Below are 24,966 nucleotides of genomic sequence, written 5' to 3' on the forward strand. Positions count from 1 at the left end.
AAAACCAATCGGCCATATGCGCCATGCATTACTTTCATTCTTAGGGTAGAGGAGACGGCTCGATACCGGGACGTTTTGACAGCCAAATTTGTATAGACCCAAACCGATCATCAGCGTTGATTTTTCACTCGAAATATGTTTGTGGAAGGAAACTGGCATGTTGAAGTTTGCTCTGGGGCCAGAGTCAATCGAACTGAGCCACTCCTTTGTGTTGACCCATTGCCTCCAAGTTGCCCAATTTTTCGCTTCAAAAAATTTCAAATCAGAGGTGGCTCCAAACCGGACACGTTTTAGAGTGCACGTCAAATTCACTCTGGGTCTGAAATTAGGTAATTGCTATCGCTCCACGACGGCCAGTATAGAGTAACAATAAGCCTTGTGTGTGCTTCCATTAGTTTTGGTTGGTATGCGGTGCTTTATTGGCGAGAGGCGAGCCGCTGTTTACCTGCGACAAGAAGTTGATTTTTCGAAAGTCGTAAAACTCAAGTCGCAGTGCGAAGCAACACGTCAAAAACTCACCTGCTTGATATGGCGCTTCTGGGCATCGCAGAGCCATGAAATTTTGGCTCGGAGTATAACACATAGTAGTCTCACTGTGACATTATGTTTTCTAATCAAAATACCAAGAGAGAAAGTGAATATTGAGTCCGTTCCGGTTTGCAACCGGTGTCCTATTTGAAACCGTCCCCTCTACCCCGTAAGAAGACCTTGAGTCTGTGGGGACTGCCCTATTAAAATTTGAATAAATAATCTGCTGGGATGACGACTACACCATAGCTCAGTGGTTAGAGCATCGCTGGCTACAAGCGAGGGTCCCTAGTTCGAGTCCTGGTGGTGACAGTCAATTTTTTCTTCAGACTTTTACCGTTTGTCTCTTTCCCTCAAACTAGTGAAGATTTTATGACTTGGGGCTCCCCGCGTGCTAGAGTGTACGTGAAGTGTGTGGGTACAGTGAGGGCCGGCTGCGTCCCACCCGCCTGTGTGGATTCACAGGAAGTGTGAGTCACGAAGTCTGAGGAGAATGTTGAACAGTCTCTGCTGGGATGACGACCCCACCATAGCTTAGTGATTAGAGCATCGCTAGCTACAAGCGAGGGTCCCTGGTTCGAGTCCTGGTGGTGACAGTCAATTTTTTCTTCGGACTTTTCCCGTTTGTCTCTTTCCCTCAAACTAGTGAAGAGTTTATGACTTGGGGCTCCCCGCGTGCTAGAGTGTACGTGAAGTGTGTGGGTGCAGTGAGGGCCGGCTGCGTCCCACCCGCCTGTGTGGATTCACAGGAAGTGTGAGTCACGAAGTGTGAAGAGAATGTTGAACAGTCTCTGCTGGGATGACGACTCCAACATAGCTCAGTGGTCAGAGCATCGCTAGCTACAAGCGAGGGTCCCTGGTTCGAGTCCTGGTGGTGACAGTCAATTTTTTCTTCAGACTTTTCCCGTTTGTCTCTTTCCCTCAAACTAGTGAAAATAATAATAATATTAATATTACTGCGTTCGTCGCAATATCGTGGAATGCATGTGCATGTCGTCTCGTAGCATCTTTGTCGAGGGCCTTTGTGACCTTGTATGCCGATGGTGAAGATACGCGGTGCTGGTACTGCTCGCTGTCTGGTCCTGGATTTACTCTGGATCCTCATGCTTTCTAAAGCCTTGTCCACACTACTTCTGAAGTAGAAGAAAGTAAGCAGCAACAACGTCACTGAGATCCTGGAATCGTAGGAAAAATCCTCAAGATCGGCGCGAAGATTGCCTGGTGTGGACGGTGTTGTCGCACTCGTTTCCGACAGATTTGTGTGTGCACTATGTAGTCCGGCCCAGTCGGCCGATTTCATGTCCAGTCGGTGACGGAGCATCGGCCGAAAAATCGGCGTACAATAGATGACTTGCACAAAGATTGTCTGGGTTCGAGACGGGGCAAGTAGACCTTCTGACTCTGACTTCCCCACCTTTTGAGTTCGTGACTTTCGAAGTTTCGCTTTTTGCCTGACGAACACCATGAACACTGAGCTAGTTTTTTTGGCTAGAGAGTAGAGTTGTTTTGATTCGGCTTGTATCGTCATGCCGAAGCGCTGCTACGCTCCTGAATGCACTAGCAGACGAGAGATGGAACTGAGGCTCCCATTCCATACGTTCCTTTCCGAGCCGGCCGGCAGAAAAAATGAGGGAATATTATTTTTAGTATCATTGGTGTAGGCTGCAACAAACACGTCGTGGTCCTGAAGTGTGACTACTTTCCCGCAGTGGAAGCGAAGTCAAGCACAACGAAAGTTTGTGGACGTCTGAGAAAGAACTCGATTCCCTTCGATTCGGCTGCACTAGCTCCAGAGCGACCCTCTCCTGAGGACAGACTGCGGAGAGGCCAGGAACCTGCCGAGTCACGAGTGGAAGCCCAAACCACGAAAATGAGGGGTGGAAGGACTGAGTGTGAGAGCCAGATGGCCTTTAGTAGTACTTCAAGTAGTATCTGAGTTGAAGGAGAGAAGAAGTGTGCTGGAGAAACGCTGCGAAGTCCTCAGGCCTAATGTGTACTAGCTACTGTTGAAGTCTCACTTGTTCCGATATGAACACTTCATCAGCCCCGACTCTGAGCAGCTGTATCTAGACTTGGACTTAGGCCAGAGACATAGCATTGTAAACCTTACTGAAGCCATATGTATCCAATGCCTGGCTCTAGTGAGAAAGCAGTTTGGCGCAGGCTCGCAAACTATGATTGAATCAGGGAGTGGTGAAAGTCACATTATACCTCCCCATGATTAGCTGGTAATGACGACGATGCGGCTCCGGCTGGGTCTCAGTCTCAGAAAGGATTTGTTGGAGCATCATCAAACAGTGCATTCGCCTTCATTACACACTGGCTCCGTTGCCTACAGTAATTCGCATTTTGACGGGGCGCGCTGGGACGATACGGAAGGAGCGGCGGGAACCATTGGAGTGCTCATGATGCTGGTTAGCGGAGACGGATGTGAGTGTCATGAACGGGAACGCAACCGCACTACTGTTCAGATCAGGAAGCGATTGAAGAGTTGAATCTGTTCAGCCTTCCATGCCGTGTACAGGGACACAAGCGTAAAAATGGCTACATTTCGAATGTGAACTGGCGATGGCATTGTGTGGTGACTAACAGAACTGCAACTGTTCAAATTTCAGCATTTCGAACATTATGCTTCTCGTAATAACTCACCGAATGGCTCACATGACGGAGTTGGACATTACCAGGCTAGGATTATCATTTGCTGTATTTATGGATAGTCCTTGAGTTTTCAGATGAAGTGCTTTATCTTTTACCTGTCGTTCCTTTAGTATGGCACAATGTCCTTGGCTGCTTCCTTGTCTTCATAACAGACTGGTATAATCAGCATGATTCTGCTTTTTTTTAGAAGAAATAAAACTTTCCTTTCGGAAAGGAAGCCCAGAAACGTCAACCCCCATGGACTGTGCTTTATGACTCTCGTCCATCGACGTTAACCGTCGCAATAACTGCTGCATGTATGTTGTGCTGTGCGAACCGTACAAGATTTTACAGCTCACCCACGCCTTCCCAACAGGCTCCTATATCCCGTACCGTTAGCGTTACATTGAATATGAACTAGGCTAGCACAGTTATCCTTCGTTCTTTTGATGGCGGCGGGTAGCATGGAACTTGACGTGTTCTTGGGATCCTCGTGCAACACTTGCTGTTCCCGGATGCCATATTATTGGGTGCATCGAGGTTGCTTCTATGCTCACTGTTGTTTAGTAAGACAATTTTTTTATCTATTTCACCGAAGAATAAGGCAAGAGTATTTTGGGTTGATTTGGACGCCTGGCTTATCTTCACATAATATTAATAATACAGTCATGTACTTCCACTCAGGGAGTAGTACAATACCTGCTTCCACTAACCCTACAAGTGCACATGCATGACTCATGAGCTGCTGAAGACAGTGACGGTACTGATCATGTACATGTACATGCCGTGCACCGTTCATTCATGCTGACCAAAAAAAGTACACTACACTAGTCTACAGACGGTGGACACTGGTGTAGGGTGCCCGCAGTGTAGCCTGGGTGCACAGGGTGCACTTGCCCCGTCTCACTCGCGGCTCGGATCTTTGTGCAAGTCATCTATTGTACTTCAAGTAGGACCAGGCATTAGAAATTGGTCATCTTACCAAACCTGTAAATGCCACACGGCCCGCTGCGGATTTTTGCCTTAAAAGCAACACTAACATAATTCAATAGTTGGTCGGCGTTCCTGTCTGTCACACCACTCACTGGATAGCGCGGTGTCGTGTAGTAAACAGTAGACAATGGTAGACCTACAGGCGTCGTCTAGGGAAAAAAGAGGAGCGAAGTCAAACTGTGCTGAAAACCGGTGCTCGCTGACTAGGCATTTCCCAAATCGGCCCAATTCTACATCGGCTTTTCCATCGGCTAAGAAAATGTCCACATTCAGCCATATTTTGAGCCCCAAAGTCAGAATTCGGCTCAAAGCGGTACATGAAGTCACCTCTCGCAGTGTAGATGTACGTACATGTACGTTTACGCGCACGCTGTAGAGGCACTAGAACATCCATTTTCGGCGAATTCAGCGCGAAATTGGTCAATTCGGTGCAATTTTCGGCGATTTCTTGACAGCCGTTGATTTCGGCGTCTTTGCTGTTGACTGTTTTCGGAAATTCCCTAAACTTCCTAAAGTCGCAGTCACCTTTCGCAGATATCATCATAATGCCTACAGAAATTGTATTGCCTGCTGTTGAGGCCCTAAAACGTCGATTTTCGGCGAATTCAGTGCGAAAACTCGGTATTCGGCAAAAAGAAACTAAAATGTCTAAAATACTGATATTTCAGAACTTCTTGTCTTGAATATTCGTACCCACGTGTCAACCAACCCACGTTGCGGTTTGCGGTTGCAGTCAGGAACACTGTTGCCTAGTTATTTTCCTCGCGGGCATTCTCAATCATGTATACAAGACTTAGTCTACATGTGTGGATTCTAGCATGCAGTAGACTGCGTCGACGCGTCTACGTCTGCTGATGAGTAATGCCACTACAGTACTTGTAGGTGTGAGTTTGTTACTTGTGAAGTGTGAGCTGGAGTACAAGTGTCGTCCCCACAACAGTTTGTGTGTACTACATGTAGTAGTCGGTGTGCGCTCACAGTCTCACACCTCGCAGTCTCGCAGCACCAGTGATGGTGCTTGCCAGCCGCGTACATGTACAACGTCATTTGGCTGACGTAGATCTGAAACAAAGAAACTACTATAGTACATGTATGCATTTCGTTGAGCAAGAAAATCTCCTTTCACTTGAATGTTTTTTTCTTTGTTGAGCTCTGTACATCATCGCATTGCATTGCACCTGAGCGGAGAAATTCCGAGAAAGGTCTGCATTAGAAATTTGACTAATGTGTCATTGCTCCATCTTTGATGTTGAGCACCTTTTTCGCAGCTGTGGAACCGGATCTTACTCTGTGAGACGTTGTATTGTGTAGTTCTGAAAGGATTAGCATTTCCGTGACTTGTTTGACGGAACTAGCGACAGGCGCATAAGGTGTTGTGGATCCGGCAAAGGAAACTGGCGAACACCTGTCCAAAGTTGATGCTGGATTAGACTGGCCGAGGTAAAGCCGGAGCAGATTTTATTCTGAAGGCAGCAGATGGCACAAGCCGAGCGACGAGACCCCAGTTATCCCAGCGTTGCTGTGTAAGTGGGTTTGGAACAGTGAGTTGCGATAAAGCAAGTCACTCGTGCCTGTGCATTCCTCACACATCCACACAGTGATGTCTGAACAAATTCTTGTCAATGCACCTTGCAGTGGGATTGCTGGAGGGTGGGCAAGATTACCCGACGCTTGATGTGTGTGTGTGTGTGTGTGTGTGTGTGTGTGTATCTCTACAAAATCCACATTATCTCCAGACACTGGGGTGAATAATAGAGTGTGGTGGTGGGGCCCATTACGTTCAGCCGACCAGAGATCTCGGCTTCATAGCTCCATGGACCCACCAAAGGGGGATCGGGTAGGGTATCACTTACGTACTAAGGGCAAGGAAGTCAGGGCAAATAAACTAGGGTAAGCCCATAAGCGGCAGGTCCGGCGTGTAGAGAAGCGGGTAAAAAATTGGGCAAGTTACAAGATGTTATGAACACAGTGGAGGAAAGGGAAAAAGATAGATAGAAATCGCAAGTGTTTGTCCTTCTATAGAAAAGAAAAAAAAGACCAAGGAACTCCAAGTTACGCTATAACGTCCACTAACACCACCAGTTTCTAAACAATCAGCTCATGCGATATCATTGCACGTCCTTGACCGACGGTACTGACGTTCTACAACTAACTGGCTAACAGCTCTAGCACATCTTGGATGCGCACTCCAACAGCTTTCCAACTTGGAAGGTTCTAATGCTTCTGTTTGTGTTTGTAGACAGATAGACAGAGAAAGAGGGCTCACGGCTGCTGCTGCTCTGAGTTGCATATATGAAATCAGACACAGCATGGAGTCCATGTTGTGAATAATGTGTGTCAGGAACGTGGATCGACTGAGCTTAATGTGCTCCACCACCACATTCCATTATTCACCCCAGTGTCTGGAGATACGTGGATTTTGTAAAAAAAAAAAAAAGAAGAAAAAATCACAAGTCCTCGCTACATGTGCTCTGCACTCTTTCTCATAGTCTTCACATACAGTGCTGGAAATTGAAATCCGACCCCTTAGCAGTGCGTTCACATTATAGCGGTCTCTTTTTCGTAGTGTTACAATCCTGTGTTGGGTCTTTGCGACCTGAGCGGTGCGCTCAGGAGTCGGATTTCATTTGCCAGCACTGTAGTAACCATACCGACTGCTCAGTGAGGACAACTGGACCGTTCAGGATGAGATGGCTACCAGTTGACCAGTGTAGCAATCACCAAGTCAGCACTGGAGTAGGATAGACAGATGTACTGATGTACTGCAAGGCCGTCACAGCTGGGGCGGCTGGGGCGGCCTTAGCCGCCCCACTTTTTCGGCTTTTTTTTTTTTTTTTTTTTTTTTTTTTTTTGGAGCACACTCCATGATCGCAGCTCAGCCCAAACGTGGCAAATAATGAAGAATCCTTGTCCCCAATCGTGGTTTATTGCAGAATCAAAACAGTCTTTCATTGCACTCACAACACACTGAAATGGCACCAAATGCCTGGAAATGCTTGCAAATTGGCTTCAATTTTTGAAATTTGTTCCAGTGGGAATGAAGATCCCATGTCCCCAATCGTAGCGTCTTCTTGGTTTGCTGCAGAATCAAAAAGTCTTTCATTGTAGTTACACTGAAATGGCACCAAATGCCCGGAAATGCTTGCAATTGGCTTCAATTTTTGAAATTGTTCCCGGGGAGGGCAATTGGCTTCAATTTTTAAAATTGTTCCCGGGGAGGGCCCCCGGACCCCCCTTCCACGGCCGCCCCACCTCCTAAGTTGGTGCGACGGGCCTGTACTGTGTGCTGTGTACAAGCAGTAATGACTTAGATAATGGTGCTGTGTGAATGTTATAGCGACTGAGGTGTAGTACTGTGTGAATGCAGTAGTGACTGAGATAATTTTTCATTTTTTGGGTACGAGTATCGTAAAAAGACACTTTTACGGGCAAAAATTAGCACAATGGATAAAAATGCAATAAATCATACACTGGAGAAGAAATCAGAAAAATGCATGTGTAACATAAAGACTGAGATCATTATAGTACTGTGTTATTGCAGAAGTGACGTAGATAATCAACCATGTGATTGCACTAGTGACTTGTACGTGGTGCTGTGTAAGTACACTAGTGACTTTGATATAGTACTGTATGATGTAATCTAGTCTAATATTAGGTTTTCTGCAACACTGCCCATATCCAAAAAATCCACAGAAGCAAACTAGGCAACTAAGTCAAAGGTGATGATGGACATAATTATTATTACACTAGCATTAGGGAACATACGTCTTTGTGAAAGAAGTCTAAAATACAGTCAGACCTCGCTTATCCGGTCCTCTTTTATCCGGATTCCTCGCCATCCGGAAGAAGGCCGTTGGTTACCTATTTACAGCATATGCCATGTATACATACTTTAAGTTCAGTATATGTGTTCGATTATCCGGTTCCCTCGCCTATCCCGATTTTTTGGTGGAAAACGGAAGCGAGGTCTGACTTTACAATTGAATTGAACACTGGATGCCGGCATACCACCATGATGAAAATATTGAACTGAAAGATGTACACGCAATTTCAGTTGAGCGGACGTCCATCAAAATTGATACTGCTCATAGATTAGGCGAAGTATGATCACAGCAGAGGAGAACTTCAACTTGAGTGTGCAGCCCTCCAATCCATTTTTTCTTCAATATTACCCTGGTGTATTTGGCTTTGCACTTTGTGCAAGGGATCAACCACTGCAAATCGACAAATGACCGCGAAGCTCAGATTTAGTTGTTTGCTACTACCGGTAAGACTCTTTAGTAGATAACACGGAGGTTTCAAATTGTTGGTCTTATAACGAGTAGGGGTGATACAATTATACCGGGTATTCGATAACAAGTATTATCACTCCCCCCTCACGTGACCGCGGACTCCTGCATAATATACACTCACACAATAACCACACAACTGTTTGGGGATAGCGCGCTTCTTGTATTATGCCAAACTTGACACGCTGAGTCCAGCTTGGCTCAGGTGAAGTCCTAACTGCAATTTATTGCTCTAACATGAAGCCGTGCCTGGAAGAAGGGAAAGAGCGAAAAAAGAAGAAAAGAATTCTGGTCTTCTGCAAGCAATAGCAAGTAATGAGTGCTGGCTGTGTAAGGTCGCACAACCATGAAGTCGACCGGATGATGGTGAGTGTCCGGCACACATCTTGCTCTGCTGCTCCACCTGCGCATACCTGATACGGTGGTGCGCTTACGGGCGGGCTGCCTGGGCCCCAGATGCCTCCCTGATGCGCCACGGGGTGCCGTCGAAGCACCTGTATCACTTCGGTGATCCAAATGCGAATGCAGCCTTGCCGGTCTCCCGCAGGCCTGCCGCCTACGCGACCAGCCTGAGACTGGCCCTGCCGCATTTGGCGCTTCTAAACGCTGCGATCCAGTAGACAGCTCACTGGGCTGCCAAATACGTGACTGGCTTGAGGACAGTTCCATACTGCACGGCAGGGCGCCCAGCTCAGGTTGCACGCCGTAGCGGCGTGAGCTGGGCGCAGTGAGGGTTGGTGATAACTACAGTTTTTTCCTTCCTCCTCCGGAAACTTCCATTTAAATTTTACTATCCGGACGTCAATGTGCGCGTTTTAGGCGTCGGGAGATTTTTGATCGTTCTCTCCTAATCGGGTTTGTCTTGTGCCCAATGTCATACTATGCCAGGTACAGGTCCTCCCTCGTTAGTAGATAGTCTCTGGGCCATCGAAAAAGTTATCTTATAACGAGACTTATCTTGTAGCAGGACTTGCAGCTAAAGGTGAAATAGTCACTACTTCGTACTTACCGGGGCTACCCTCGATACAACATAAAGTATCGATGCTTCAACTCGTTATAAGATAATTGAAAAATCTCCAACATAACTCTTCCTTGGATGCAAAGGATCGCCCATATTCACGAATACATAGACATCATACGTTTCCTCGTTCTGCTTTATCCTACATGTTTTGGCCTTGGTCCTGCATGGTCAATATTATCTTATACTGAGGGTTTGGCACTCCAGGGACCTGGGCAAAGGGTCGTTATAACGGATTTTATGTACTAACGGATTATGTTGTAACCGGACCTGTAAACAGTTGTATAGACCACGTTTCGCCAGGGGTTTTCAGATTTCTATTTACTAACGGGGTTTATGTACTAACCGGACTCGTTATAATGAGGGAGGACCTGTATACCTGTTTGTTGTGAAATAACGGAATTGGTTCGGATGTGCAACACTATGGGAATGGGTGCGTCCACCCAAATTCATTATTGATTTTCTTGTTAGGTGTTGCCTCATATGAAGTTGCTATTGTGATTTTCTGTTTTGTTTCTTGTTGTCAGAAATGCCAAATTGCAGTTTACCAGTGATAGCAGGTGCTAACATGTCAGCAGACACATACTATCCTGGACAAAACGCAACCGTTCAATGCCTTCCCGGATTTGTTTTGCAAGGAATCTCACAACTGTTGTGTGACAGTAGTGCCCAGTGGAGCACAGCCTTACCCAAGTGTCTAGGTCAGTACTAGAGCATGTTCTTTAGTAGAACAGAACTAATCAGCCTTTACTCCAATGTTCTAGTATCAAAGCGGTTTTTGTGGAACGAACACGGGAATGCTTTCAATGAATATTGTGTCACTAGGAGAACAATAATTGTGTCATTCGGTAGATGTCACTAGGATGTATCGTGCCTTGGCAATTAAAAAAAAACTTCAGACTTGCAGGGACCCGGGAGGTATGTTCTTCAACTTTCTTTCAAAGACTAGTGTCTCAGTACACATCAATACTCAGGTTACGACGGCTTTGTTGTTACGTAGCACCACCTATGCAACTGACAGGCACAGTGGGTTGGTGGAAGACGATGATTGAGAAACGAGAGGTACCACTTTAACCCTTTGAGCCCTACTATGGCATTCATGGATTCGTACAGGGTTCGCGCGGAGGTGCGCAGTCGACCGCATGATAGTCACATGCAGTGTGCATTTCAAAATTATCTAATTTCACCAGATTTGGAGTATCTCCATCTTGGGCTTTTGGAAAGCTACAGATCTCCTCTCTCCAGATATCGCCACTAAATACTCAACAGGAGCAACAGAATCACCTTCATGTCTTTTGAGAGCTGCCCTATTTTGCCTGAGCAAGAAACTGTATGTACATCCACTAATTCCATCGGTTCTGAAGTTTTACTTAACGTAGAGCGGCTATTCAGAGTCCTGCAGATTCCTGAAGCTCAATAGATTCATTTGGTCTCCACTACGCATGCGCTATGCAACCATGAGTCACAGGCGAAGTCCTGTTTGAGCACTACGGTGCTCGCCATGCACGCTATTTGAAACAAAGTCAAGTGTATCCGTGTTTCGCTCTTTGGCGGTCAGTGATTTTTCGTCGCGGTATATCAAACAACACATCCTTGGAACGTAGTGGTGTGCACGAGTAGTTCGGTACCCGTGCTACCCGTGAGGACCCCGGGTTGACCGGTGCAGAATAGTACCCGAAAACCCGAAGTCGTAGATGACTTCCTGTACAGTGCAGGTGTACAAATTCAGGTGAATACTCCGCATGTTTACCCAGTGTGTAAGGGATTGGGTGCATTGTGGTGTCATCCTGAAAACTTTACCCGATCGGTTACCCGTGCTACCCGTGCACAACTACCTGGCACGAGGAAACCATGGATGTGGCCAATGGAATTTTGGCCTTTGGCCTCGGGTTGGTGGATCTGATCTATCCTCCCCACCTTTTAGGAGCCGAATCTGACGTCAGATCATGGGTTGGTGGCGTCCGACAGGGGCGGAAAGAAGGGTTCTTCACAGGCCCTGTAAGCTAACCCGTACACTATACTAGCCCGTACACTTTTTAAAAATTTTGTGTTTTATGTAACAGCAGGCAGGCATAGTGGGATGGTCTAAAACCATGATTGAGAAAGAGACAGTACCAGGTTCAAGTCCTGCTTGGAAGCGGAAGGATTTTTTTCCAGCCCTGTTGCAGCCCACAGTTAATTGGGAACTCGTGGCCTGGCACGAGGGAAACATGGATGCAGTGAAAGGGATTTTCGGTCTTTGACCACTTTGTGGCGGGTCTGATCTACTCACCTCCCACCGTTTATGAGCTGCATCTCCGCCTTGATGCAAAAGGGTGGTGGCGTTCCTGCGGATGCGGAAAACTCGGCCTTTGGCCGGGTCCAACCCGATCCGTGAACAAATATGTTATAGTCACAACATGCTCATCATGTCGTTACATGGTTTGTGATATCCTGATCCATGCGTGTGTAGATGTGAATGAATGTGCAACGTCTTTGTACAATTGCAGTGGCAACTCCACATGTAACAACACGATAGGTAGCTACACCTGTGGATGTAATGACGGATTTGTTGGCAATGGCAATGTGTGTAAAGGTAAGAAAGAGCTCACCTGAACGAAGAGGAGAAATCCGACTGCTACATTGCAGAACTTTCCATGGCCATTGGTCATAGTGCTCCTGCTTAGTTTTTGTTTGTTTAACGCTAAATTTTGCATCGCAAACCAAGCTCTGTCTCTCTTCCTCACCCCTCCACTCTTTTGCAATTACCGCCGCCCATCTGGTGAATGCTTCTCTCTCTCTTCCTTTCTTTCTCTCTCTCTCACTTTCTCTCTCTCTCTCTCTCTCTCTCTCTCTCTCTCTCTCTCTCTCTCTCTCTCTCTCTCTCTCTCTCTCTCTCTCTCTCTCTCTCTCTCTCTCTCTCTCTCTCTCTCTCTCTCTCTCTCTCTCTCTCTCTCTCTCTCTCTCTCTCTCTCTCTCTCTCTCTCTCTCTCTCTCTCTGTCTCTCTCCGTCTCTCTGTCTCTCTCTGTCTCGCTGGCTCTGTGGCTCTCTGTCTCTGTCTCTGGCTCTCTGTCTCTCTGTCGCTCTCTTTCTCTCTGTCTCTCTCTCTTTCTCCCTCTCTCTCTGTCTCTCTGTCTCTCTCTTCTTTCTCTCTCTCTCTCTCTCTCTCTCTCTCTCTCTCTCTCTCTCTCTCTTTCTCTCTCTTTCTCTCTCTCTCTCTCTCTCTCTCTCTCTCTCTCTCTCTCTCTCTCTTTCTCTTTCTCTCTCTCTTTCTCTCTCTCTCTCTCTCTCTCTCTCTCTCTCTCTCTCTCTCTCTCTCTCTCTCTCTCTCTCTCTCTCTCTCTCTCTCTCTCTCTCTCCTCTCTCTCTGGGTTGGTCTAAGACCATGAATGAGAAACAGAGGGTACCAGGTTCAAGTCCTGCTTGGAAGCGGAAGGAATTTTTCCAGCCGTGCTGCGACCCACAGTTAATTGGGAACTCGTGGCTTGGCACGAGGGTAACATGGATGCAGCTAATGGGATTTCGGTCTTTGACCACTTGGTGGTGGGTCTGATCTACTCACCTCACAACCTTTAGGCTCTGCATCTGCACCTTTGATCCTAGAGGGGTGATGGCATTCCCACGGCGGATGCGGAAAACTCGGCTTCCAGCCGAGTCTCACGCGAACCGTGAAATTTATTTATTTATTACCCAATCGTATGTGTGTGTTTGTGTTTGTGTGTGTGTTTGTGTGTGCGTGTCTGCGTGCATGGTCAACGCTCAACTCACTTTACTTGTTACGTTATCGCATATTTTGCATTAAACAGTAACCTGCGGCACAGTACCCAGTGGAGCCACACTCTCGTCTAATCTCACCAACTTTCGCGGCCGACTTTATGTGATGCCTGGACAATTCATCCGGCACAGTTGCCCTCTACCACTGCATTATGATCGATATAACCAGAGAAACTGTCAAGATAATGGGAGATATGATCTGCCAGCTCCTAGTTGCTTTCGTAAGTGAAATGTGAGCAACGGTGTCTGAAATGAGACGACTAAAGTGTCTTGCAAATATCAGCTCTTACGCAGCTGGTAGTCCCTTAGCCCTGGGAACATTTCAGGGCCCTATGACTTGCGTATTACCAGGATTCGAATGAGAAGCCACTAAAGGCGACCTAAGCTGCTTTTGTCAGCCCACCAAGTGCCAAATTACCAGATGTCGATTATTGAAATAGTCATCAATTAACGTAAGGGAATTGAAAAGGAAAAACATCTGCAAAAAGCGTGACTTTCAACACCATGCCTTGCATCAGTGACCTTAGCTGTGTGCCATCCATGTCCTACTACTAAACTATGATGCATTGAACATCCCAGCAGATATTGTTCAGCATACTACTCAGTCTTCGGAATCACACCCTTGCATTTACTGTTCAATGTTTTAAAAAAAATTGGTTCGTTTGTAGAAAGTCACTAAACTAATGGAATATCAGATGCCCATTTGAACTGCTGCCATCTTCTCCCCCCCCCCCCCCACGCTTACCCGCCTATATTTCAGAAGCAGTTTACGGTAAATAACAAAGCCAATACTCTTATGCTTTCTTTGTTGACTCTGCTTGTTCCACCCTTGAAGGTCTGTGCCCTGGTCCGAGATATAGAGAGGTGTTTTTGTCAGAGAACCCACCGCCAGAAGCACTTCTGATAACATATTCAGCATCAAACTTCACCAACTTCCTTGACATCTACGACTATCGCCAGGATGCCGACCTGTCCGCAAATCTAACCGTACATGGAAACGGCTCTGGGAGCCTATCGATTCGTATCAGGAGTGAAAATCCGGGAACGCGTATACGGCAAGGATTTTCTGCTTATCAGCTCACAGTCCTTCAAGGATCAAACACAGGGGGAAGATGCATTCAAAACGTGCCTGTACATTTTCACGCAGCTCCAAGACTAATACCAGTTTCAAGCACGAATGCAGAAATTGTTCTGTCCAGTGGCCCAGCAGAAGGTAGGGTTGATTTAAGAAACTTCACAGTCTCATTCGCAACACCCGCAACTGATCTATCATCCTTCACTATCTGCTACGCATCACACTCCAGTCTCCAAAGATTGTTCAACTTGGAGAAGCTGCGAGGTGATCGGCACATGTCACTCATCCTGACTGCAAACAAGTCAGCTCTGTTCACGGAAATACAGAGCAAGCTCACAGTGACTTTAACCATATGCGTAACTGACAACGCTATTGGAAAGAACTGGTATACCGTATCAGCATGGCACAATGCTGAAACGAAGCTGAGTGTATCCCTTCAATTCCGAAAAGGTGAGAGGTTTTGTGAAAGAATTCGTGTGCGTTCTTGTCATGCTACTTCGAAGTAGTCAGCACTTCAAAAGGGATATTTTACTTCTTTCGTGCTTTTCTGTCAACCTGTTTGTATGCCTGAATGTTTTTTTTAATTTTTTTTTTACTATGTTCACATAACCAGCTCGAAAAGAATAAGGAAAGACAATGGTACGGAGACTAGGACAAACTGACAAGTAATGAGCAGGCGCTGTGCGTAGATGCAGCAGTGATGGTGGGGCATTGATGACTCTGCCGACCTGAGGTCTCGGCGTCACGGCCAAAAACACGCACCAAAACAAGGGAAAAAAAGAAGATAGAGCTGTACAGGACAGAAAGATGCGGAAAACCCGCAAAACCCAATGCTTAACACGAGTGAGTGTGGGGAGAAACTATCATAGCATCATACTATTCATAGGGAATCGACTGCCCAGAGCCAGTTTGTGCTGCGAAGATGGCGATAAACGTTCGTTTTGAATGATTGCATTCTCTTGCTGTGGGGAGGCTGGGACAGGAGAGCGGCAGGGAGGGAGTTCCAGTCGCTGATGCTGCAGTGTGGGAAGGAGCGCTTCAGCGCCAGCGGGACAGATGCAGGCAGCTGGTGTTGGAGCTGGTGGTCATGGCCACTGACACTACCGTGCTCGCTGTGGGTTCTGGGGTTGGCAGAGGTGATATGGCGTGGTGGCAACACAGAGAGCAGCTGCGGTGGACCAGGGAAGTAGTGCAGCTTGTACAGACTGGCAAGCGAAGCAACAGTACGGCCGATGGCCAAGCTGGGTAGGTGTGCCCCAGGGCCGATAGCATGGAGTGCGCGGCGCTGAACATTGTTCAGGCGCTGGAGGTGACTCTGCGCAGCTCCCATCCATACAAGAGGCGCATACTCCATGACTGGTCGTACGAACGCCTTATACACTGTCGTCCGGCTGGCGGTGGTGAGGATGTGGGCAGCTCTGTTTAGGACCCCAAGCCATTGGAATGCACGGGTGGCTACGGAGCGTAGGTGATCGCCAAAGGTCAACTTGGCGTTCACCTTCACACCAAGGAGGGTGATGCTGGTTGTCTCGGGCACCAGTGTGCCACCAAACAGGAGTGGGGGGAGATCTAAGCCGGCGCATCTGAGGGTGGCTGTCATGGCCTGGGATTTAGTTGTTTCAAAAGTCACTTTCCACGTACGGCCCCACTCGTGCAGTCGGTCAATGGACACCTGCAGTGACTGCGCTGCGACTTCCGGGGTCTGCTGGGAGGTGACTAAGCTGTATAAGGTTGTGTCATCAGCATAGGCCTCCAAGCTGGCGCCGTCAGCGAGAACGTCTGGCGCGTCATTGACGTACGCCAGGAAAAGCGTTGGACCAAGAATGCTTCACTGGGGGACTCCAGCGGAGGTCGTATACGAAGCTGACGTACGCCCTCCAACAAGGCACTGTAATGAACGGGTGTCCAGGTACGAGGCAAGCCATCTCTGGAGCGGACCATCGATGCCTAGGCTGCGCACCTTGTGGAGGAGGCCGACATGAGAGACACGGTCAAACGCTCCTGCGATGTCCACAGCAAGGATATGAGCCGCCCCTCCGCAGCCCACAGCGCTTGCCCAGGCAGTTTGGAGAGCTTGCAAAGCGTCTGATGGGCCGAGGCCTCTGCGAAATCCAAACTGGTGCGACGTGAGCAGATAGTGGTCGTCAAAATAGTTTACGATGTGTCTGTTTACTAGAGTTTCCATGAGTTTCGAGATTATGCACAGTAAGGATACGGGCCTATAGTTCTTAAGGGTTGAGCGGGAAGATCGCTTGCGGATCGGAACCACGTTGGCCGTCTTCCACATTCTAGGTTGGACTCCAGACCGGAAGCATAAAGCAAATAGCTTGGACAGTGGCTCTGCGAGCTCGTGGGCACATTCCTTATGGACGCGAGCAGAAATACCGTCAGGCCCTGTAGCCTTGGAGACGTCGAGCTTTGCCAGAAGGCGGCGCACAGCGTCTGGGCGGAAGCGGATGGTGCGAAGAGGTGGAGCATCTGAGGGAGCAGGGTCCGGTAGGTCAGCCTCCACAAGGTCCGGACCGGCAACGCTGCATTTCTTCGAGAAGAAGCGAGCGAATGCCTCTGCTTTCTCTGAGCTCGTTGCCCACTCGCGGCCGTCAGAGTCGACAATTAGGGGAATTTCGAGCTGTGTGCGGTTGCCTGCAGCGCTCTTCAACTTCGTCCACCACTGTTTGTCTCTGAGGGACCCAGTTGAAAGGCTGCGACGGAGGCTGTCCTCCTTTGCACGTCGTGATCGGAACTGGGTGGCGATCGCTACAGTCACAGAATTGGTGAATGCCTGCTGAAGTGTTGGGTCATAAGGGTGTTTTCTCCAATCGCCCCAGCGCTTCTCCTTCTCCCTCTCGGTCTGGGTGCATTCAGGCGTCCACCATACCGGATCGGAAGGCCTCGTTTCCAGAACTTTGGATGGGACAAACTGTGCAACAGCTGCAGTTATTGAAGCGGTAACCTGCTCACACGAAGTTTCTGGGTCGTCCGTGATGATATTACCCCATTCCAAGTTGCGAAGGTGCGCCCTGAGGCGATCCCAGTCTGCCCTGTTGTAGCGAAATACTGTTCGCTTAACAGGGGGTTCACGTCTAGGCAGCACAGAACAGTACAACTGCATGATCAGATCGAGGGGCGGAAGTATACGTGTAGTTACTGGGGATGTGAACGTTGACATTATGAGGTCTAGCGGATTGTCTCCACGAGTCGGTACTGTGACGTGCTGAAAAAGAAGATGGGCAGCGCAGGTATCTTCGAGAGCCTCGCCTGCAGGCGTAGTTTTCGAGCCGTTCAACCAAGCCCGGTTGTGCACGTTGAAATCGCCAGCTAGGATAATGTGGGGGCCCTGGTGTCTAGCTTCTGGGAGGATGGTGTCGAGATGATCAATTAGGGTGAGATCGCTAGGGGCACAGGACCCCGGCCGATACACTGCTCCCAAGACGGTGCGGAGACCTGGGCCCAGCTGGAGAGAGACCCAGATGATCTCATGTGCGGGGGACATGAGTTCAGGGATGAGCATGGAGGGGAGTGACGACTTCACCCAGATGGCTACCCCTCTCCATGTGCCATTCTATCAAACCGAAATGGTGAGCTGTATCCAGGGAAACTAATGTCAGAGGGAAGCACTTTCTCCGCGGTGAACTTCGCTTCTGTCACTATTGCGACGTCGGGCTGATGCTGCAGGAGTGCGTGCTGTAGGTCGAAAAGTTTGCTGGCTAGGCCAAAAGCGTTTGTGCAGAGAATGCGAAGATGCTTGCTACCCTTCATTGCAGGAGGAAGTAATAATGAAATACGTAAAAGGTGTGGAGAACAACGTCACTGTAGGCTAGGATTGAGTATCCTGTGACACCAGTGGGCTGAAGCGTGAGCCCTGGTGCTGGGGCAAAGGGCTGGCAGTGGCCAGGGTCGATGCTGTTGCTCTCTTTTTGTTTTTTGGAATTTTTGAAATCAGACGAGGATTCCGCCAAGGGACTGGTTCTCCTGCGTCGTTCGGAGGTAATCCAGGGGTTTACTGGATGTTTAGACGTGTCTGTGTTAGTCACCAGTGAGGAGAGGAGGTCTTCAGCACGCGCCGAATCTGGGTGATTGCATGTTGTGGTGGTAGGAGTAGTTGTGTCGGTGTGCGGTGAGTTGGATGTTGTCGTACCTGTAGCTGTACCTGTGCTGCTTGGCGGCGTTCCGGGGTGCACGGTCGTGCTTGTTGCCGACGTGGGCGATGTAATGTCGTACTGGTCGTGGACTGGGTCGTTTGGGTGCGAGCTGGGGAGCAGGTCTGCTTTCGGCGTGCTGTTGGCACCGTCGGAGGCCGTTTTGGATACTGCGCTGACGTTGGTCGAACTCTGGGCCACTTTTGGTGCAGATTCGGTACGGTGAGCATGAGAGTCAGCTTCAGCTCCGCTGTTCCGCTCTGTGCTGCCAGTGCTGCTGCCTTCTCTGCCGGCATGCGTGGAGGTGTGTGCACTGCGACGGTTTTGGCAGGTACGCGCAATGTGACCTATCTGGCCACATAGCCTGCACATGCCTGCCTGGCCGTCGTAGATGATGCGGAGCTCGTGGGAGCCTTCTGTCGTACGCAGGTACGACGGAATCGAACTGCCTGGTTTCAGTTCGAACGAGGCGAATCGCACACCAGTTGCTGTTTGGGTGCCGTTTGAAAGTTTGATTTTGCCGTGTCGTATCTCACCGATAAGCTTTCCGTCCGGTGAGAGCGCAGCTTTTAGGACACCGTCTGAGATCCAGATTGGAGCATAATGGATGTGTAACTGTGTTGTTGGTGCGGAAACGAAGCGCGGTGAAACCCGTTCGCCCTTGCAATCGAAGCCATTGAGCACCGACAATTTTGCTTTTTCATATGACTCAACGGTAAGTCTACATTGACCCCTGCTTGTTGTCTGCATCGAAATGATGCCGGTGATACCTTGCTCTTCTAGGAGCTTTATGTAGGCCCCCACGCTTACCTGGGCTTGCGAGGGGAATACAACAGTGTTCTTCTTCAGTGTCGAAGACTAGAGCTGTCGCCAGGGCTCCGTATCAGCTCCGTTTCCGGCCAAGGCGCCTGGCGGTTGTAGTGAATCAGCACTCTAAGTGATCTAGTGTACTACCTGTGCATCCACAGCCATACGGGCTGGGAGCGGACTATTATGCTAAAAAAACTACGGAGCTCCAAAAACTGCTTCCGCTCTCCAGCATGCTTTAGGGAACACACGTCTTAATGACAAAAGTCTTTTAAATACCTTTAAATTGCACAATTGATACCGGAATACCACCATGATGAAATATTGAAGTGAGCCGTGTACACTATGGTTAAGATTCTGTCCTCCGGAGCACCCCCAGCCACATGGTAAATCTGCAAGAAATGACCCCTCCTTGCTCGAAAACAATAAAAACAAAAACACATTGTTAACTCGGATAATGAGCCAGTACTGTTTAATTTAAAATAGAAGAAGAAAACACCAGGAAACGAGTTATGAAGCAACTATCCACGACTGTAACAAGAAAATATGCAGTCAGAAAGTGCTATAACTGGGCACAAAACTGACAGGCAATACATTCAACGACCTGAGACCTAGCTCCAACACATGTCCAGTACGCAAACAAACAGCTTTCCGGGAACGTTCATGGTTAGGTAAAACTGAAGAGAGGAAGGTGAGTGCAGCGAAAATGTGCACAAGATAAGTCCCACGGCAACAAAGAATGCTGACTGTTACAGGACGATGCCAAGACCAGTTAATAGCATGGCAATGCAGTTTAACTGCACTTCGAAGCAGCAAAGCAACAAACCACCCAACTTGGGTGGGTCAGCAATATCAGAGATAAAGCAAGGGAGATGCTTTGCGACGACGAATTGTACAAAACCAGACGTCAAGTATCTAACGGTACTCCTCATGCGTGACACTATTGTGGACGACTTGACTACGATAAAAAAATTTCACACGACGTCCTGTTCACAGTATTGTTCCTGATGGCTCATGAGGTGTGCAAACCAAACTCGGATAATGAGCCAGTAATAAATGTAAAATAGAAGAATAAAACACAAAGAAATGAGTTAGGAAGCAACCTTGTGTTTTTTCGTCTATCCAACACAGTGTTCCGAGGAATTCCCCCGGATTAGTAGTTGAGCTTGATTAGGCTAATGAAATTCCTGGAGCTGAGCTGTTCATAGTGCTTCAGCTGCCCAAGCAAAATTAGAGATAATGAAAGATACAATGATGCCCTGTTCCCAGTGTGCTGAGCACCTCGTGAAGCTCTCAGTGGAAGTATGAGTCAGAGTCACTCCTGGACGGGTGCGAAGCTGAGGTCCAGTAGCTTTTCAAAACGCTGGCATCTCCAACAGCTGGGCACATATCCGCATGAGCACCAGCAATGTGGCCTTGGGATTAATGACTTTGGCGGTATTAAAGCTGTAGTGGTTCTTCACGCGTGAAACATACGCTACTTGCAGACCTTGACACCTAACTGGCCCAAAATTTGCCAGATCGCGAGCGGCCCATCACATATTCCACTCGGCAAACCTGTAAGACAGCATCACTCCCTGCACTGCTTCTTGAGCACATGGCTGTGCTGTGTTGCCTGTTGGCCAAGTGGAAGGCTCGACGCATTTCCCTGTGTGCCATGGATTGCAGCCGTCAGTCAGTCAACCGAGAATTCAAATAAACCGGAAAAATGCTAGCTCCCTTGCAGGAAGAAACACACCATTTTCCAAGCGCTGCCGAAGTTGCCTCAAACCATTTCCATATTAAGTAGAATGTTTTTCAGTGTTGCATTACATGGGGTTGCTATGGTGATTTGCTGTTTTGTTTCTTGCTGACAGAAACGCCAAATTGCAGTTTACCAGTGATAGTAGGTGCTAACATGTCAACAGACACATACTATCCTGGACAAAACACCACCGTTCAATGCCTTCCCGGATTTGTTTTGCAAGGAAGCTCACAACTGTTGTGTGACAGTAGTGCCCAGTGGACCACAGCCTTACCCAAGTGTCTAGGTCAGTGCTAGAGCATGCTTTTAAGAATACGGAATTAACTAGCCTTTACTCCAATATTCTTGTACCAAAGAGTTTTTGTGGAAAGAACATGGGAATACATTCAATGAACAGTGTGGAACTTGGAGATCAGTGTTGTGTCATTCAGTCGATGTCCCTAGGATATTATAGTGCCTTGGCTTTGATGGCCCTGGAAGAAGATATGTTATTCCACTTATTTCCTAAGACTAGCGTCTCCATACACATCAATACACAGGTTACTATGAATCTGTTTGTAATTTGTACTGAAAGGAGTACGTAATCGCCAAAAGTGTACAACTCCAGCCGTGTGTTCTACGACCGCAGAACTTCATATCGCATTATCAACCCATACACATTATTTGCCCCCTGCGCATATTAGATGCAGGGTTGAACGCAATCCTGCTTTGTGTTCAACTCTTTGCTGGTCACTTTGCACTGCTTGCCAGCGTAACCTATTGAACCGCGTCACGTGATGTGAAGTTCTGCTGTCGCACAATATTGGTTATGTACTCTTGGTACCACCTATGTAACAGGCAGTCACAGTGGGTTGGTCGAAAACCCTTCTTGAGGAATGACTCAAATGTGAGGTACAGGTTCAAGTCCTGCTGGAAAGTGGAATGGTTTTTCCAGCCGAGCTGCGATCCACAGTGAATTGGGGACTTGTGGCCTGGAAAGATGAGAACACGGATGTGGCCAATGGGGTTTCGGCCTTTGGCCTCTGGTTGGTGAATCTGATCCATCATCCCCTACCGTTTAGGAGCTGCATCTTATGCTGGTCATGGGGTGGTGTCATCTCAAGGAACTGGAAAGGCGATTCTTGACAGCCCCTGGATGTTAGCCCGTACAATTTTTCAATTTTTTTCATGTAACAGTCAAGTGCAGTGCATATCAATGCCTGGTTTGTGATAATTTATGTTGATCCATGTGTGTGTAGATGTGAATGAATGTGCAACGTCTCTGTACAACTGCAGTGGCAACTCCACATGTAACAATACTTTAGGTAGCTACACCTGTGAATGTAATGATGGATTTGTTGGCAATGGCAATGTTTGTAAAGGTAAGAAAGAGCTCAACATACGACTTCACTTAATAATTGCCAGGTATAGTGCCCCTGTATGTATGTAAGGTAACGTCATAACATGTATTTGCAAATACCGTCGTCTTGTTTCTGTGGCTGCCCATTTGGCTTCCTGATCTGCCCGGATATTATTTGTTCGTTCACCATATGCGAACACTTGGATTTATGCACATGAACACGAGAATGCATATTATTATTACTTTTACTTCTTGGAAGTACTATTAATAGTGCCCCACCACCCACCAATGCCTCGCAGACTTGAAACATATAGCTATGGACCACTGACACCTATAGTTATTCTAACGCAATTAACTTTACTGTCTTCTCCTTGTGTTAGGCTTAAAAAGGTTGCCACCGCCATTAGTCATAGTGCACTAGCTTATCCCTGCTCCTGCAGTCCTGCACACACACTTGGTAGTTCTTTTCATCTACTAGGTTTCGTGAACACGGGCCTTCGCCAAACATTAACTTTAGCCATTGGTGTGTGCGGTAAATGCGCAATTCCTGATACTTATTACTTTATCACTTCGTTTGTGTTTCACAGTAACCTGCGGGATACTACCCAGTGGAGCCTGGGCTTATTCTTCTCTGACAACTTTTCGCGGCCAGTTGTATGTAACACCTGGGAAAATTATCTACCAGACTTGCAGTTCCCCCCTGTATGCCGATCGTTACATTTACAGAACATGCCAATACAATGGGAGATACGATGTATCAGCTGCAAGGTGCTTTCGTAAGTGAAATATAACATATCTGAGCTAAGAAGATTTTGTTAACACTGAGAAGAAGCACATTCTCCTGGCTCTTGATGTTTTTCAAGAGCCTGAAGAGTGCATGTGTTCTCAGTCTTCCATGAGGAAGGGAAAAAGACCAAAGTGCCGTCAGTACGTGTGGTACGTGTTGTGAGCTGCCTTTGGAGTGAAACACTTGTCAGTGCCCTCTAGGTTCAGCCTTGTACCATAGCCCAGCTCAGTGGTTAGAGCATTGCTAATGACACGCAAGGTTCTGGTTCGAGTCCTGTTGGGTGTGGCATTTCTAAATTTTGTTGTACTAGTTTCTGCCATGCATACATGTAGAGGAAGAGTTTTTTTATTCTACCTATTGGATAGGCGCACCAGGGTTTGTAGAAACATCAAAGAAGAAATAAAACCTACAGAGCTAATTACTGATAACGAGCGAGACAAAATGCTGATAAAGAGCAAGAACGATGCAAACCCAGTAAGGATCTGCGCTGACAATCAAGGCAGTTTTTAATGAATGTGACCGCTGGACACAGCCAACACTGCTGAACTGGCCTCCATAGGCAGTACCTGCTGCTGATGTCCTAGCAAACTAGCGATGGCTGACTGCAGTAGTACATACGCCGGCTGCCACGGAACGAAGATTACAACCGTGCCGCAGTACGGCTCACTTCCCTTCTCCGCCAGCATGGAGGCTGCACAAAACACCGGGTGCCGTGACAAAGCCTCCAGAGGTTCAATGGGGCCAATGAACCATGCTCTGTACATTAGCTGCCCAGTGCACAAGAAATTTCTGGGCCATCTTGCACTACTCTTGTAGGCTTTGCTGATTTGTTGTGGAACAGGTCTTCTTTCTAGTCATGATGGGCTGTTGTTCAGCAAGTGACACTTCGCGGCAGCTTTATTCAAGTTTCTGCGAGGGAATGGATTATTCTCATGAATTCTCAGTTCTTGCAGCTGAGTGAAAAGGAATATGGAGGCATTCCGTGTGTCCTTTCCTGTCATGCAGTTGGATCGGCTAGTGCATGGCCGTTGCAGAGCTCTAAATTTGATTATTTCCCCAAGAGAATTTTAGTGGATGTCTATATTCAAGACCACTTGTTGGCGAATATGGACATGTTGTAACAGACTATGTTGGTGGGCTACTCCAAATTTCAGGACGTGGCCTTGCTGCTACCGGCCCTTGAGCATGGTCTTCATGATGGCTGCCATTGTACAGGCTGAATTCATCGTCCGAGGGGCTATGCTAGTCGCCACTCGAAACTTGAATGGCTAAAAATTACTAGGTACAGATCCTCCCTTGTTCATACACAATCTCATCCGACATGGCCAAATTTCTGATTTTGCTCAAAGTTGGCTCCTTTTATCCCTAGATGGACCTCATTCACTCACTATGACAATTTCGTCCAGAAACCCTCCGTTCTTTAGATATTGACCAAAATCGAAATAACAATAAAAACATGAACTGAAACACCTTCAAACAAGGTACAAGAATGAGGAGTCACTGCTGCTCACAACAACACTGCGCAGCCAAACCAACTATGTTCACACACCGATCCAAGTTACCTACAGTCCATTTCGAAAACATTGACAATCCTGGCGATCATCCGGGCAGTTTGCCATCTCACCGTACGTGGTGCCTGGAAAAACTCGCTGTGAACTGCAGGAAATATTCCGCGCGAAAGCAAGGAGAAATGTGACAACTCACGAACGGAAGTACATGTACGTCTGGTTTACAACAAACGAGAGAGCTTGGAAGCTCAGGGCCCTACGCTATGCTTTTTTGCCTCGATGACATAGACAAAAAAAGCTTAGGTATATTATAAATTCTTGTAATTTTTCCTATAAAAAATAACCTGG

At 47.6% G+C, this 24,966-nt stretch overlaps 1 protein-coding gene across 1 annotated transcript in view; it reads left to right on the forward strand.

Moving 5' to 3' along the window:
* Nucleotides 1-24,966, forward strand: part of LOC135829046 (uncharacterized) — a 93,246-nt gene that overhangs the window by 897 nt on the left and 67,383 nt on the right. Inside the window, exons 2-4 of the mRNA XM_065341452.1 lie at nt 21,097-21,270; nt 22,223-22,345; nt 22,911-23,099. Coding sequence (XP_065197524.1) covers nt 21,097-21,270; nt 22,223-22,345; nt 22,911-23,099 — 486 coding nt within the window. The remainder of the gene's footprint in view (nt 1-21,096; nt 21,271-22,222; nt 22,346-22,910; nt 23,100-24,966) is intronic.

This window comes from Sycon ciliatum, chromosome 13 (assembly GCF_964019385.1).
Source record: "Sycon ciliatum chromosome 13, ocSycCili1.1, whole genome shotgun sequence".
NCBI classification, from domain to species: domain Eukaryota; kingdom Metazoa; phylum Porifera; class Calcarea; order Leucosolenida; family Sycettidae; genus Sycon; species Sycon ciliatum.